This window comes from Cucurbita pepo, chromosome LG05 (genome assembly GCF_002806865.2).
Source record: "Cucurbita pepo subsp. pepo cultivar mu-cu-16 chromosome LG05, ASM280686v2, whole genome shotgun sequence".
In the NCBI taxonomy this organism is placed as follows: Eukaryota; Viridiplantae; Streptophyta; class Magnoliopsida; order Cucurbitales; family Cucurbitaceae; genus Cucurbita; species Cucurbita pepo.
In genome coordinates, this window is record NC_036642.1 from 816,492 (window position 1) to 833,289 (window position 16,798).

The 16,798-nt window shown below is 35.2% G+C and overlaps 2 protein-coding genes across 8 annotated transcripts; one reads left to right on the forward strand and one right to left on the reverse strand.

Moving 5' to 3' along the window:
- Positions 1 to 34: 34 nt before the first annotated feature.
- LOC111795314 (glycerol-3-phosphate acyltransferase, chloroplastic) lies at positions 35 to 12,813 on the reverse strand. 7 transcript variants are annotated; one of them, XM_023677652.1, is made up of 17 exons: positions 12,639 to 12,813; positions 12,442 to 12,496; positions 11,614 to 11,776; positions 9,178 to 9,879; positions 7,362 to 7,649; positions 6,200 to 6,297; positions 4,958 to 5,044; positions 4,765 to 4,862; positions 4,304 to 4,361; positions 3,786 to 3,887; positions 3,349 to 3,410; positions 3,149 to 3,259; positions 2,919 to 2,997; positions 1,850 to 1,969; positions 1,663 to 1,776; positions 950 to 1,124; positions 35 to 456 (listed from the first exon to the last, which is right to left on the reverse strand). In XM_023677652.1, exons 5-16 carry the CDS (start codon positions 7,489 to 7,491, stop codon positions 993 to 995), a joined length of 1,191 nt encoding a protein of 396 aa, XP_023533420.1. In that variant the 5' UTR covers positions 7,492 to 7,649; positions 9,178 to 9,879; positions 11,614 to 11,776; positions 12,442 to 12,496; positions 12,639 to 12,813; the 3' UTR covers positions 35 to 456; positions 950 to 992. The 7 variants fall into 7 exon arrangements, with proteins under 7 accessions (XP_023533420.1, XP_023533418.1, XP_023533417.1 ...); XM_023677650.1 differs by having other exon boundaries at positions 12,426 to 12,496; XM_023677649.1 differs by having other exon boundaries at positions 9,178 to 9,256; positions 9,832 to 9,879; positions 11,614 to 12,496.
- An 857-nt stretch (positions 12,814 to 13,670) lies between these two features.
- LOC111796258 (uncharacterized protein At1g32220, chloroplastic) lies at positions 13,671 to 16,797 on the forward strand. Its single transcript, XM_023679020.1, has 7 exons — positions 13,671 to 13,952; positions 14,134 to 14,236; positions 14,354 to 14,442; positions 14,529 to 14,584; positions 15,415 to 15,561; positions 15,769 to 15,894; positions 16,384 to 16,797. Exons 1-7 carry the CDS (start codon positions 13,858 to 13,860, stop codon positions 16,662 to 16,664), a joined length of 897 nt encoding a protein of 298 aa, XP_023534788.1. The 5' UTR covers positions 13,671 to 13,857; the 3' UTR covers positions 16,665 to 16,797.
- Position 16,798: the final 1 nt, after the last annotated feature.

Sequence of the window (16,798 nt, forward strand, 5' to 3'; positions counted from 1 at the left end):
TCAATTAATAAGCAATGATTTTGGGACATTGTGATAAAAATGTTCCTTTAACAAACTTAAGAGCAAAAACAAAGTTGAGATTTGAGCACCTTCGACTGAATGATCTAAGCCAAAAGGTATCAACTAATAATACAAATTGAACATAATAATTCTTGAAGCATATAATATAAACATGAAAATGGGTGAACATATACACTTTAGAAATAAAGTACGAATAACCTCTATGAGTCCTTTAGTGTAAGAGATATGAAAGATCTATACATTCCCAAGAGAGACCAAGTCTTCGAAGCGCTTCAATGTCGATTGAAATGGCACGTGCTAAGGGTGGGATATAGGCTGGTAATTTGGCAGAATCCATCGAGACGTCGAGGAGTGAAAGAATTCGGTTTTCTCTTACGGTACATGTACTAATTGAATGACAGTGTTGTCCTGTGGTATGCAAAACTATGTCCTAACCTGCATTGTGTAGAACAAGATGGAATGATAAATTGTACAAAAATCAAAGGCAAAATTCATCTTTCTTTAGGCAGTCTTTGTGATCTTATGAGGGGTTTGACTTGAGGAAAAGAATAAACTTCTAGGGAGGATGAGAGATCTAGTGACAAGGTTTGGGAGTTGGTAAGGCTTAGTGTCTCTTTTATGGACTAGAGTCCCTTTGTGTATGTCCTGGGTTTTGTTGTTTGTTCTTCAATGAAAGTTCGGTTTCTTACCAAATTAACAAAAAGAAGGTACAAAAGTCGATGTAGAAGTTGGTTCCTAAATCTTCTTTTGGTACTTTGTACATCCGCATTTTAAAAAAATGGTTTTCATAGTCATATATAGAGAATTAGTATCCACATCATACCATAAACATTGATGATGATAACGATTTTCCTATCATATTCCAAGATTTCCAGAAAATATGAGTAGTTAATTCAATTGTGTTCTTGGAAATAAAAATTTGAAGTACCTGATTACCAAATGAATTGATGTTGAAAAATGATTGCAAATGACTACCAAGGTTGTGACAAAGAGACATCCGCAGTTGAAGCTCCTAGTCCTTGTTTGCCGGAGATAGCCGTTTTGAGCACATTGTATTGCATGGCCACAGAATCAAACAGTGCCTTTGAGTATGCCTCCCTAACCTGCCAAAGAAATCGACCTGTTCGGTGAGAAGCAACCCGGATATAATCCTAATATTGTTCTTTTGACATCACAAAAACACGATAAATGGAGCTTGAATAGTTTTCCATGCGCTTTCTATAGTCTTCTTGGTTGACCAGTGATTTGTAATATTTGATATAACTTCATTGACCTTGATCAATTCCTTTATATTTCAGCTGAAAGCAGTTAGTGACAGTTTGTGCAAAGTGGTCATTGCTTCCCATTCGACTTTTGTACAAAAGAAATAATTTCTTGTGATCTTCAGTTATTCAACTTCCAGAAAATGAAAACAAAAGCCATTGTAATTGTGCTAATATCGACTACATTGACACGGTTCCGCATAGAAAAATTTAACACTTGGAAGCAAGCTTGAAGTTTAGAGAGAAAATTATTTATTTCCAATATCTATCTCACTCTTTTAGATTTAATAGTATAATTCGCTTTGAAAATTTGTAGTAGTACACCTAGCACTATATTTTACTAGCTCTCACACTTAAAAAATTTAAAGATCAGACAGACCTCCTCAGGATTTTTGTGGGTAGCAGCAATTTCGTCGAAGCTGATTTCAGGAGCCACAGACAAACCCGCCCCATTAAAGGCAATCACTCTTTTTTCTCCAATTTCAATTTCAACCTGGAAAAAATGCAAAAGAGTTGGTAAATGAAAAAATAATCATATTAGAAATGAATAAAAGGGATAAATATACCTGTGAGGGAGGGGGCATGATGTCATGACATAATAAAGCAAGGGGAAACAAATGCCCAGGAACATCCGAATGTTGAATTAGCCTTCTCATGTTGTCCACTGAAGAAGCATCAAAGGGTGCCTGACCCTCTAATATCAGTACGAACTACTATGTTCTTATAAAAAAAATTTAACATTATTTTCAAAGACATAAAATGAACTAAAAAGAGATTCGAGCACACATGAAATGATGAGTGAAGTGTTGAAAATGGAGTAGGGAACAGGCTTTTACTGGTCATTTTTACTATAAGAAATAAATTAATTTAAAGAATGAGATGTACAAAAAGGGGAGTTCTCAAGTTCCAAAGGAGTAGAAGAAAACTCTCCAATTCAAGATAATGTGTGAAGGGGAACAATTACAAAGTTTCTACTGACCGGGCACTCCAAGAGGAGGCCACAGAACTATGATACCCCACACCTCATTCACTCCTTAATATTGTGAAAATCTTCTAACCAAGACGGGCCAAAAAAGTTTCCTCAACTGTATTCAACCACAAAACAATACCCTTATGTTAAAAAAAAGAACAGCCAACAGAATTTCGAAAATGTATTTTAACAGTTGAGGGAAGGCCAAGTGGATACTGAAGACGTCCAGTAGCTTCTATCTAAATGACTTGCTGGTCTCCAAAGTGAGTTGCTATTATTCATAAAATTGTAAGCTTATGTCCTCATTCAGTTAAGAGAATTTCCAGCTTGAAACTCCAATTTTGTTAGTTTGTTTAAATTTTTATAGGTGGTGAAACATTCTCTTGTACCAGATCATCGTAATTGATCATATTACAAACAGTACAGTCCACCAGAACATTTTCAGCCATGAGCACGCCACTAGATTCAGCTACAGTTCAGTATTCCCCTTTCTATTGTTATTTTTATGTACATGAAACCAGAAAACCGTTACACTAACCACTGACAAGAATAAAACCACTATTTGAAAACACTTTCAAACTAAATAAATGATAAAAATTGATTACTGCAACAAGAAACTAGATATGCATGTATATTCGTCTTTACCCAAGGTATAGAGAACTTACTGGGTACCATTCTCCAGTCGAAGGATCCGGCCGGTCCCTACCACCACTGGGTGCAATCCATATTAGTTGTGATCCACCTCTACATAAAATTTATCGGTAATGAAAGCTTATAAATGGAAAATAGGAGAGAACATTTTGAGGCTTATTTAGAATCCACAACTTCACGACAGGTAAGACCCAGCAAAGAAAATCAACATTTTTCCTCTCAGCTATTAACATGGTATAGGTACCTTAAGAGTAAAGCCATCTCCTTAAGACTTCGTGTGTTTGCTTTCCTTTTTGTTTCTGTGAGCTCAGGAATATCGAACATGTGCTTTTTTGAATAAACACAAATAAGATTCCTAAACAATGCATTTGAAAATTGAGTTGATCTCGTTAAACAATAAGATCTATACAATCAAATAAATAGCAAGGAAAAATATATTCGAACCTTCCAATGCTGAAGGGCTTGCAAAGTGGGTCTGCAAGAACTCTATCCCCTGCCACAAAGATCTGCAAGGCAGAAATAACACTCATTTATGCTAGCAGGTATTAAATTCCCTCGAAACTTTTAACTTGAATTTAGGAAAGAAGAATAATATTATTGAATTTCTTTTAGATAGTGGCTAGGGTTTCTAAAGACCGCTGAGGATTGTTGCTCTGATGTCAACTTGAATTTAGGGAAGAAGAATAGTATTGTATTACTTCTTACACATAAAACAACTAAAAAGTCATCTTATTTAGACGATAGATCATCAACCAATAAGAAAAGAAATAGGACATGAGAAATGTATACATAATACAAAATCAATATCACAAAAGATATAAAAGAAAATCCAACATTTTAGCTTAACACTGTTGGCATATACTGAAAAGAAATAGGCCTACCGTGTTTTCTGCAATATATGGGTTTGTCTTTTCAAGCAACAATGAAATGATAGCTGGATCTGCTTCAGTCTGATGATTTGATATCAAGACAACATTGTGACCCTGAAATGAATGTCATGAACAATAAGAGGCTTTTAATATAGCAACAAAGTGGAAGAAATAAAGTTTTAGAAGTCACAAAAGAGAAACAAGACATGAACTAAGAAGAGTGCTAGGGATAAGCATATCAAGACATGAACGATATGCAGACTTGTGCCAATCGTGGGCCACAATCAAATTTAAAGCACAAAAAGGAAAAGGAAAGAGAGAAAAATCAATATATTTAAAAGCTGTTAGATTTTTTTGATACTTGGATATGGCAATTAAAGAATCAAGAGATTTGAACGTGAAAGTTTAACTAGTGAGGGAGATTTATGACTTATCTTCGCATTATTGAGATTATAAATAAAACTTAAGCAATTATCAGTAAAATTAGCCCAATTTCATCGCATAATAAAGAGGAAGTTGTAGATAGATACCTGCTGAAGCTTCTCTTCTATATCCTTGAAAAGAGAAAGGTTACCAACGAATGAATTTCTGCATAAAATTGTCTATAAAGCTTCAGGAAAGAGGTCAAACAAACAGGAAAAAAGCAGACGGTTAAGTTAAAAAATAACTTAAATTGATAATAGAGAAGACTACTTTCACTATCAACACTTGCATCGATCTTTAAATTGTTCATAAAACTTTTATCAGAACATGTTTTCATTTGATCACAAAAACAGCCCAGATTAGGAAAACAAATAATAACAATAAAAAAAAAAGAAAAAAATTTATTAAAAAAGAAAAAAAAAAGTGGCATATATCACAAGAAAAAATAATTGACGAAAATTAACAACCTGTGATGCCATCTAAAATAACATGCAGTTTCTTGTAACGAGTGTAAACAGTGGACCACAACAGATCCGATAAGGATTGTAAGACCAAATTTCCAGCTTACCCAAAATCAATCAATGGCCGTATATAGTTCTGGCCAAAAATGTAGTAATCAAAAGGCTCTCGAATTGCTTTGTGGTGTGATGAGAAGACAAAAGGATCCTGAAATATTACTGCTATGTCTCAGACAAGAGGTCATTCAGTTGCTTTCTTAAAAGCTTTGACATAATGTAAGTTGATACGAAATTAAGTATTACCTCCACATCCAACAATATGCGATCTAATGCAACAGTCATGTTAGATAGAACAATTTCATCTGCCTTTGGATTTCCACTCTCAATAACCTGAAAATAAAGGATACTCAATAAATACTTTAAAATGCACGATGGCATAGAACCAAAGACAGTAAACTTAGAGAACTCTTGTATTGGCAAAGCTAAAATCCTTGGTCAGTGAGTCCAAGGACAAAGACAAGGCCGCTTGAGTCATGTTGTCTTTATAAGCAATTCTAGTTTTACAATTAAGGCGCACGGTGTTGCAATACTTCTTTGAGAGGACATGGACAGAACGTAGACATTCCAGTCCCATCCCTTCACTGTATGATCCAACACCTAAATTTCATTTTCTAAGGATTTGTGCGCTTCAAACAATTATAGCATCTTTATTAAGAGAACATTCTACCGGTTTTAGACAGACTTTACAAAAATAAATTAAACTGTAAATTTAATCCGTAAGATAAAGAAGGTTATATCCCAGACCTAGTACGAGAAATTTAAAGCTGAAGAACATGGAGTAGAGTACAGTAGGTCAAAAATTTTAAGAGGTTAAGTTACAAAGAACCAACCGATATAACCTCTAATCAAGAATATAAAGGCCTTTATAATATGAGTAGACTCTCATGTAGATCTTTATAGGAGGGGGTTCTACCCCCGCCCTTGGGCGTTTCTTGATTTTGGTTAATGAAAGCACCTTATGTCTCTTATTAAAATAATAATAATAAGTAAATAAATAATAGGAGTAGGTGTTCTAGTTATCTTAAATGACGCACGTACAATCTGCCTCCTTACAATAGCTGTATTCATGTAGCTCATCAGTTTGTTCTCAATGCAAAGTATAATCATTTCCGATGGTACTTGTTGGAATTAGACTCCTCTAACAACTAGAATTACAAAATTAAAGCATGGAAACTTTGAAATTAATCAATGTAGCAATGAATTCCTTCAAAATTAATCAAGATATCCAAAAGAATACTGCAAATGAACAAAATTAGAATAAAGAACTTTTATTTCAATGCTAATAGCGATGATGGCCCTCTCTATTTCATTAGTCTGGGCTCCAGATTACTAGGTACAAGTCAAAAGCAAAGATCAAAATAAATCAGATAATGAAAACAAGTGAATATGATAGATTGGAAGAATGCCCATCAAACAAAATAATATATCTGAAGGATGTATTAAGGAAAAAAAAAAAAACAACAAAGATTGAGAGAGAATTTTTACAGCATTTCTATAATTCTGATACAATTCTTCCATTCCTGCAGCAACATTTGGAGGCAGCTTTCCAGCTTCTGTTTCCTTCTTGATGCAGGAGAGCAACTCTGCAGATAAGATAAATCAACATCGTGCATATTGCCTTTACAAGATGGTTTTTTTAAATTAAAAAAAAAAAGTGTTTTACTCAAAAATACAATAAGAAACACAAGAAGTCTAAAAAAGCAATATTGGTGTCTGTACGTAAAACAACAAGAATTTGTGGCGACAAAAAAAAATAAAAAAAACAATCAAATGATAGGATTAAACATCCTTATAAACTACGACTAGAAAATCATGATAAACATGGGGGTAGTCGTACACATCCCCAAATTTAAAGCAGTTCTCTCTTCTGCCCAAAATTCTCTCTGATCAGGAAGAATGCGCCGTCCCTCAAACACAAAATTCCAGTATTACAACTACGTGGTTCTATAACACAGAGGGTGGGAGGGGGTGTCATTGCCTCAGACTAATAACTTAAACAAAGTACACTATCAAATCTGAAATATCCCAAGACAAGGCACAAGAAGGATGGTGGATGCTGACAAGTGACAACACCCAGATGAGGGACAAGAAGACAATAAAGGGTCAATTTTTTTTTTTTTTTTTCTTTTGGTGCAAATGTAAGAAATAGTCTTCCCCAGCTCACTAAAATTCCTTTTTCCCTTTAAAGAATAGACACCTCAGACACCACAAAATCTGAAACGAAATTGGACCAACCATCAAAGAGTGAACTGAAGTACATTAGAATCCTATGAATGGATCTAGTGGAAGTTCACTCATAATCATGGGAGACTGCAGCAGCTTTTACGAAGCGCTTTCTAATTATTTTCCCTTTCGCAATCCCAATCATAACAATAATAACACTATGTTACAATTATATAACTACAGTAAGATGAAGGGAAAAGAAAGCAACACACACTCACACACATAAGAGTTCTTCGCATTCCTGTGAAATCACAAGAAGCTCAACAGAAAGCAGGGAGCGCCAAAAAGGAAGGAAGGAACAAACAAACAAAACAAAACAAAACAAAACAACCCAACCCAACCCAGCAAACAAATCACCATCCCATGAATGCCACCTTACAAACACAAAAAGAAAAAGAAAAAAAAAACGGAGAAGAAGGCATACCTTCTTCAGAGCGAACATCGAGAAATTTGCGGGAGTGAACCGGCGCATTCCGTCTTTCATAACCGGAGCTAGCAGCAGCAGCGGTGGCAGCACTCTGGGCGGACTCCTTATCCTGAACAAGCTCCGCCATTGCTCTGGAAGCGGAAAACCGAAGCGAGCACGAGGAGGCAAGCTTGGGAGGTCCGAATTGCAGAGAAAGGGGAAGGAGCTTGAGAGAAGAGGAGGAGGGAGGAAGAGAAACCCTAGAGAAGGAGAGAAAAATGGAGGTCGTGGAGGAGAAAGGAGGAGCTGATGGAAGAGTAGAAGAAGAAGAAGAGAGGATAAACATAGTAAGAGGAAAATGGAGATAATAAGTGGAGGAGGAGAAGTCGTACGTAATGATCCAGAGGGCGCTTTAAAGAACAATCGAAACGAAACGAAACTAAACTAAACATAAGTATTGGTGCGAAAGAGGATTGGGTGGAACCTGGAATTAACTCTTTTTTTCCTCTGTTTCCTTCCCGCACGTGCGTTTCAAAACGACGTCGGACAATTTAAGGGAATTCGGATAGAGTGGAAACGAAGGAAGATTTTATTTTCTTTTTCCTTTTTCCTTTTTCCTTTTTCCTTTTTCGCTCTTCCAGTTTGACGGCATATAATAAATGCGGTTTTTTTAGTTGCAAGCTCATTTTCTTTAATTTTAAAATCGCAATAATTTTTAAAAATTTTAATTTTGTCTTTAATTGATTCTTTAATTTTAGGCTTATCTCATCACTAAGTAGAATTTTGACTTTAGAATATTACTGAAAGTTTTAAAATAATATTTATCAGAATAGGTATTTATTGAAAAGAGAGAAAAAAAAACTTATTCAACCTAAATCGCACAAATTACCAGAAAATAAGCTAATGGACGTTGGATGATAAAAGTTACACATCGGCTAATTTAGGAAATGACCATGATTTATAATCAAAAAATACTATCTCCATTGGTATGATGCCTCTCGAGGAAGCCCAAAGTAAAGCCATAAGAGCTTATGCTCAAAGTAGACAATATCATACCAGTGTGGAGAGTCGTGTTCATCTAAGAATGAACTTTTTTTTCATTTTCCATCATTTTATTACCAGACTTCCTTTTTTAGAGTATTATTTTAGTTCCACGTTTTAGAGTCAAGTGGATAAGCTTTGCTATTATTTTGAAATAATCTGAATGCGATGATAAATTCAATGCACATTCTTCTCTTAAGAAAGGCTACGCATATGAGAAAAAGACTATCTACTAATAAACAGAGCCAACTGTTCAAAAATAAATAAACAAACAAACAAAGTTGAGTATTTAAAAATAATAATTATTATGATAAAAACAAAAACTCATCAAGTTGGTGTTGTAGAGCCTAGACAAATAAAGGGGACCATGTAATTAAATTTTTGGAACCTAATGTAAGTGTGAGAATTAAACTTTTTAAAAAATATAAAGAAAAGTGTTGAGATGATGCCATTAGATTAGGCAAGTGAATTTGAGGGTAGAAAATGTATCTATCATATATAATTTTTGAGATAATAATAGAGAAATTAATTATACCTTACCTCAGCCATCAAATTGTCGTACTTCTAACATAAGTTTATATGAAGCAAGAGAATTTTATCCACTCTAGGATTTTTCTAGGAATTAAAATACGCATGGCGTGTAATCGAGATTATGAGAGCGTTTTTCTGTTTTAAAAAAAATCAATATTTCCTTTTTTTTTTTTTTTTTCCTGTTCCTTATTTCGACCGGTTAAAAGTCAAAATTTTCAAAATATTTATTGGGTAAAAAAATTGGAGAGAATTTCAAACTCACCTTTGTTAAGCAAAAGATTGAAGTCGAGTCAATACCCCTCCGCTCCAAGCATCAAGGATTCTCCAGCCAAACGAGTTACCTGCACCACATATATGAAGAACAAAAAGTTAACGAGCGAATTTGGAGAAGAAAGATTTGGCCTCCTTTAGTAAGATTAATGACATCTTATCGACAATATCAAAAGGTTAATTCATAATTAAATAATCATATGACGATATTCTTCCTGCTACCAGTAACTCTTACCATTAATATTTTACATATAAGAAGGAGAAAGAGAGAAGAGCTTAGTTTTTTCCACTTAAAGGAACACCTTTAAACCACATGAAAAGTCATTCTTAATACAACCATCTATGGGAATTTCATATTTAGTCAAGAAGAGAGGTGGAGGACACTTCGGGAAATAGTGAACATGTAAGGGGCAAAAGGGGGGAAACTCACCAAGATTTTCCTGTCAGAAGTTGAAATATGTCCATCGCCTTAAAAACAGTGCAAGAATAGATCAAATCTTTTGACTAGTGTTAAAATGGCACAAGAACAACTTCGAGCTATGTCTAATGTTAGAAGTTCGATGAAAGAAGGTAGAACATTCGAAGCAAAACCGAAGGTTAGCCAATTTTAACCAAGAAATTCATAATCACCAGATGCAGCAAGTACCAGAATGGAGAGAACAAAATCTGCAAAAGCTCGCTCTGAATGGGAAACCTGCAAACATGCGTACGAAATGGACAAAAGAAACTCAGAATTTTTAAAAGTCCCACAGTTGAATTTATGGTCCATGGAAAGAGATATAAAACCACTAAATCAATTTCAGGTTGTTTTTTTAATGCCAAAACTTGTGGAACTTTTTCTTCACTATAATCTTTCACCATTCCAAATTTGAAGTGGTCCACATCTTTTGTTTTTACACTAAACTCTTTCGTGGAGATTTTTCTTCATCATAATAAAATTTTGAACGATTCCAAATTTGAAGTGGTCTACATCTTTTGCTTTTAAACCAAACTCTCATTTTCCCTAATATTAAAAAACTGATATAGAATTTCAACTTATTCATCACCGAAGACCAAAACAAGGTAATCACAACGTTAATAGAGGATTGTATATATATATATAAAGAGTTGAATTTTCGTTGAGAAAAGAGAAAGAAGGATAAAAAGGCATACAAATGAATAATTACAAAACAACATGACCCCGACGCTGGACCCCCCTCTAGCCATCTAAAGGTCCTAATTTTTCTCTTACCTCGCAAACACGGTACAAATTCTACCCTACCACAAAAATCTCATCTCCTGAAACTATGGTTGGGGAAAGAACTCCTTAATCATCTCTTGAAGACCTTTGTGACTAGCAAATTGCAGGTCAAACACCTCAAAGAACGAGTCCATATAGACCCAGCAAAGTCACAACTCCAAAGAATATTGTCAAGGTCTTCCTCCTCCCTCTAACACAAAATGCAGCAAAATGTATCAATCAAAAAAGGCATCTTTTGCGAGAGCTAATCTAAAGTATTTATTCTTGCAGGGATGACCTACCAACGAAGAATTGTACATACTTCGGAACTTTCACATTCTATAGATAAGAAAAAACCGACGCATCACCCGGGGAGAGATTTAACGAACCTATGCCAAAGGATATTGGGGTTCGAGGGGGAGCTGCTAAAATCCTTTAGCCAAAGCTTTGTTGCAAATTCTTAAATTTTCCAACTCAAGCCCCTCAAGATATAGAGAGTTCCCCACCAACTCATCAGATGCCCAATCCTATCTCATCCACCCCTTCCCACAGGAAATCGGTCATAATATTTTCTAAGGATTTTACTTAATTGAAGAGTCCATGGACCTTCTCCTCCTTCGCTGCTAGTGTGACGTAAAGGCTGAAAATTACTTTGTCGTACTTTTGGGTTTGAGTGGAGCTGTCCTACAGAAATTAGTTCCTTGCTACATGAAATTCTGTTCTGCTGGAAGCTGCATGGTAAAGCAAAAGTTTTGTGGGCTGATGAGAACTTACCAGATGTCCACTCAGTTCTATAAGCCACTGACCAAAGAATACTCAATGGCAGTAAACTTAAAGATCCCCCACCAACTCACCAGATTCCCACTCAGTTCAATTTAGCTGCCTTATCTTTGCATTTTATAGATGTTTCTCCCTTTTGCTGTTATTGTTTCAACTTATAGCCCTATGATACGTATTCAGGTGTTATTGGCTTTTGGCTGTGTAGTTCAATATGAATGAATTGCCGAAGCAAGTTGAGCGAATTTCTGTAACGGTATTTCTCCTTCACTCAACCAACTTTGTGGCTTTTCACATGCTTTAAATGACAGATCCTTAAAAAGTATTTTCTCAAGAAGTATAATAGACAATACATCAAACTATTTTTCTGGTCAAAATGATTCGACACATACATATCCAGTGGTTAAAACAAGAGTAGAGCGTAAGAGTTACCTTGAGTTCCTCGTCTTCTTCACTTGAATGCGGAGACAGACTGCAGCTATAAGACAGAACCGCGAATTGTCTCTGTCTTCATATGGATAGATTCCCTTTAAGATAGTAAAACATCTATAGTACTCACCAGCAAGGACAGCGGACCCAACACAAAAAAGCACTCCTGAAACATAAGAGTTAAACGGGACGAATACAGCAACAGCCATGAACACAGCCTGTTCATCAGAAGTTGAACGTGCGAGAAAATTATAATGATTTTTTCTTTTACGAACACTTATGATGAAATTCAAAATCTAAATTCCCAAATACCTGAGAAGGTTAACAGTCTATTGATATTTGAAGCATTCTAGCAACGGAATTGGCACAATAAGATATGATCAACATTCAGGTTTGCTCAGTCATGCAAGGAAATTATGCACCATCTCTTCATAAAAATTTTATCCAACTCGGGAGAATGCATTCTTCTCTTCCCAAAATATGCCAATTATCACGAAAACATATCTTGATTTTCTATCACTAAGCAACTTTTCATAGGAGTACATAACCGCATTACTTCAAAAATGTAAGATTGCAGGTATAAACAAATAAAATTCAGTGAGTAGATCATAGCAGAGAATGATGCTCTGCGAACGAAATAACAGCTCGATATTTTTGTTCCGTCGATAAATCATGCGTTCAGTCTAGAAAATTGCAATTCCACTGCGTGAACTATTTTTCTCCTGAAACCGCAATAGCTATTTCTAATCGTCCATACTCTACAATGACTAGATATAATTTTGACTGACGAACCGAAGAATTAAGTTTGAATGAACCTATTTTATGTTGAACCTTTAGCACGAAATGAGACTTCACTCCTAGCATGCGCAATAGGAGACAATCTTATCTAAACAATAGAGAATTCCGATTAGCAAGGAAACAAAATTACTAGAAACTTTCAAAATATCTGATCTCTTTTTTATTGTCAAAGAAACTCGCTGCTGTTCTACATGATAATGAGACATCGAGAAAAGTGGAATTGATAGTACCTGAATCGAAGCCGGAGACAACCGAAGTTACGAGATCAATAATCTTCGCGGGAAGCCGAACTACATCAAAACTTGAGTTCGAGAGGATCGGCGAGGGAGTGAGAGAGAAATGGAGGGAGATAGTATCGGGTTGAATTACAAGTTCGCTCCAATTTTCGTTTCTAATTGTTTTAGTTCTTGCTCCATCAATTTTAATGATTGTATCAAATCGATGTAAACACGAGTTTTATATTCGCTAAAGGTTAAATTCGGCATTGTAACGTGACTTAAACGATAAGATTCGAGAAAAAATAAATATTTAATATCAAATATATTTTATAAAATAATAAATACTCATTTATATGGGGTGAAATACTTAATTTACCATTTTTTTTTTACTTTTTTTAACCGAAGAATATGCATTTGAGGCGATATTGGCTAAAGCTCGACAGTAGCCTCGGTAGACAACTATGACAAAGTCAATTGTTTCTTTGCATACCAAGAGATTGGAGAGGAGTAAGTAAGACGACAAATCATGTTATATAACGATAATCATTGTGATCTCCAGTTCAATCGACGTAAATAATTTTTATTTTCTTCAAGGTCATAAATTTGAAAGGCACGGTTGATACCAGCTTCAAATTATTAATATAAATTAAATTTAAACATGGTTTATTTATTACAATGGAATATTAAATTATTTAAATTTAAACATCATTCATTATAATTTTCTTTTAAATTATGTAATTTTAATTAAATGATATAATATATATTTTAATAGACAGTATACACTAATGTCGGAAAAATAGAGTAAATTATGATATGTGAAAAACAAAGGTTAATAAAGAAATATTAAAAAAAAAATAGCGTTTTAAATGTCAGTAAGTGTGTATTAATGATGATTAATAAATCAGTAATTAACTATAATTATTGGAACACAATTTTTTTACTAGATAAATTTAACGGTTTATGAATTAAAAGGGAAAAAATTAAATAAAAAGTGAACCACAAACGTGTATTATACAATTGATTTTGTTTAAACGTCGTCGTCCTCGAGTGGAAAATCTGTGACGAGTGTTTTAGGGGCGTCTGCTACCAGCAACTACCGAAAAAAATCCACAGCCATAGCCCATAACCAAACTCTTCTCCCTTCAATTTCTCAATACACCATCTTCCATTTCTCTCGTCCACGCTCCAATTGCATAGTAACTCAGTGTTCACATTTCGATTTCCACACAACATGGCGTCGATTTTCTTCTCCCCTGCTGCTTCCTCAGCTGCCGTTCTCCCCAGAGTATCGTTCCGACCTCGCTCCGCTTTCCACTCACAAAGCCGGTTTGTTTATTCTTCTGTTGTTTTTTCTAATTCGATCGCTTGTTTAGTTTAGCGTTCGATTTGTTGCGTGAATTTTTCGCGCGTTTTTCGATTTCGTGGCTTGTGGCGCTCTCAATGGCGTAATATGGTACGACTGAGACTGTATCTGTTAGTAATTAGGGTTTGTTTGGTCATATTTCAGTTCATGCATGTTTGGAGTTAGATGCAGCTATGCGGACGCGGGAGTGAGTGATGAATATAAGTCGAATACTATAGATGTAGTGGCTGATGTTAGAAGTGAGAAGGTATGCTCTGCGTTAGAGCAGTACCTTTGATTTTTTCACATGGTTGGTAGGAAATTCTGTTTCATCATTTCAGCTAATTGATCATTTCCTACTTTGTCTGTGTGCTTATCTTAGTAGGTTGTGGTCATAGGAGGCAGTGGATTCGTTGGATCTGCCATATGCAAAGCGGCAGTATCCAAGGGCATTGAAGTTATTAGTGTTAGCAGGTTCTGTAACGATTTAACGTTATTTTATTCTCTCTTCATGTCCCCTTTGCCTGTATGCAGTTTCATTCGAACGTCATATTATGCAGGTCAGGTCGTCCAACCTATTCAAGTTCATGGGTAGATCAAGTTACTTGGGTTCCAGGCAAGTTTTTTTTCTTGGTGTGTCAGCACTTCGGGATTTTTTTATCAGCTGGTTCATCAGAAGAATTCAGGCAGTGGGTAAAATATAGAACTTAGGAATATCTCGAGTAAAAATATGGAATAAATGCTGCATCAACGACCTACATGTTTAAGTGTTAGTTTTCCAATTATCTTGATTTGTCCTTGAGAAGTGAGAGATTCTTTTTTACAGACAAAGGTTTTTATGTCTGGAGATCGTGGAAAAAGGAAAAAGTCATTTGCTCAAGGCAAAATTTTCAAGTGTAGATCTTTATTAGGGAGACATGGAGAGTAAGATTTGTAAAAACTCTCAAAACATATGCAGCTTTTGGATGTCAAAGAAAGAAATAAGGGATTTTTTTTCGATTTTCAAGCATAAGATCAAATTGAGGCACAAAAGAATTTCCCCTCTGACTGTTGTCACGAGGAAGGTTCAAATAATGTCGAGTCTCATTTTGGCATCCACTCGCCTTTGTACATAGTCTACTGATGACAATATCAATTAGAAATGTGAGACAAACTTTCTTATATTGTCTACATCTTTGTCAATATTTCTGCGTTTTAATATGTTTAGTTACAACACCTTACCCCTTTGCAGCGATTATCACAATTCACATCTAGTATTCTGGATGAATTTAGGAAGTTCTACAATTTTTGGTATTCGTAGGCAGTGTGTAAACGGAAATAGTATAGAAGCTTGTACTTGATTGTCATGAAGTTAATAGTCACTTCCTTTTTATACATATAAAATACAAAAAATAAACCATTCACCTCTCCATACATGAGGGTATAAAAATGAACTTCTTGATTCAGGAGATGTTTTCTACCTCAACTGGGATGAGGTACTTGTTGGGGCTACAGCGGTGGTCTCAACAGTTGGAGGTTTTGGCAGTGAGGAACAGATGAAAAGAATTAATGGCGAGGCCAACATTGTGGCTGTAAATGCTGCATATGATTTTGGTAAGCAATTTTTGGATTTCACATTTTGACTAGTAACAACCTGTTATTGATCTTTATGAAATTATCTCCAACCCTCTCAAGTCTGTAAAACCCAGCACTTGAGGTTATTTGTTCGAAATTTCTGTTGCACAGTTCGATTTTTTTGTGATTTTATGATCCATGTTACATTGTTAACTGCACTGTTCTAAAGAATTTTCTTCCTGGCAGGAATTCCCAAGTTTGTCTTAATATCAGTCCACGATTACAATCTACCTTCTTTTCTACTTTCCTCTTCATACTTCACTGGAAAGAGGGAAGCAGAGTCTGCAGTCCTCTCCAAATTTCCAAGATCTGGTAAATTTCTACGTGCCTTCCAGTTTTTACAATGACCCACACTGGGGGTCAGCATTTTTGTTCATAAACCAAGTAGGCAATAAAGTAAAAAACTCTTTCACTTAAATACTTCGTGAAGATGTATCATCCCATGCCCCAATGAACTATGATTAGTGATATAGGAGGTTGAGAGATTAGATAATTAGTCTAGTTGTTAATTTTGGGTTGATTGGTGCTTAATTAGTTCTTTGTTTATTTATTGTAAGGCTACAAAAAAACCTCTTTTTCTTTGAATATTATTTGAAATAGAACTTTGTTCTTAGAGGGTATTCTCTCTAACCTTTGGGATGAATCTCTCGAACTTTTGTTCTTGTTCTTGCTAGATGATCCTCATCTGAACGGCTAAACATAAAACCATTATGTTTTTTGTCGAACTTCTGAACAACCCTCATAGCTGTCCAGAAATTTCTTATTCACTTTAAGTAAGCCATATTGTTCATTGATTTGCAGGAGTTGTACTGAGGCCCGGTTTCATATATGGAAAAAGGAGGGTAGATGGCTTTGAGATTCCCCTGGACTTGGTTGGAGAACCAGTGGAAAAAATTCTGTCCGCCTTGGGAAACTTCATTAAACCTCTAAGTTCCATTCCAGCTTCTGACATTTTTCTGGCCCCCCCTGTCAGCGTGGACGATTTGGCACTTGCTACTATCAATGCGATCGGGGATGACGACATGTTTGGTGTTTTCACTATTGAACAGATCAAGGAAGCTGCAGCGAAAGTGAGAGCGTGATTTGAAAAATATCATAATCTTGGAAGTTAGTTTTTCTAATTATATATATATATATATAGATATAGATATATGTTATATATAATATTTTATTGGTTAAATTATAAGTTTGTGGCTATTTGGTTCGGAACTTTTAT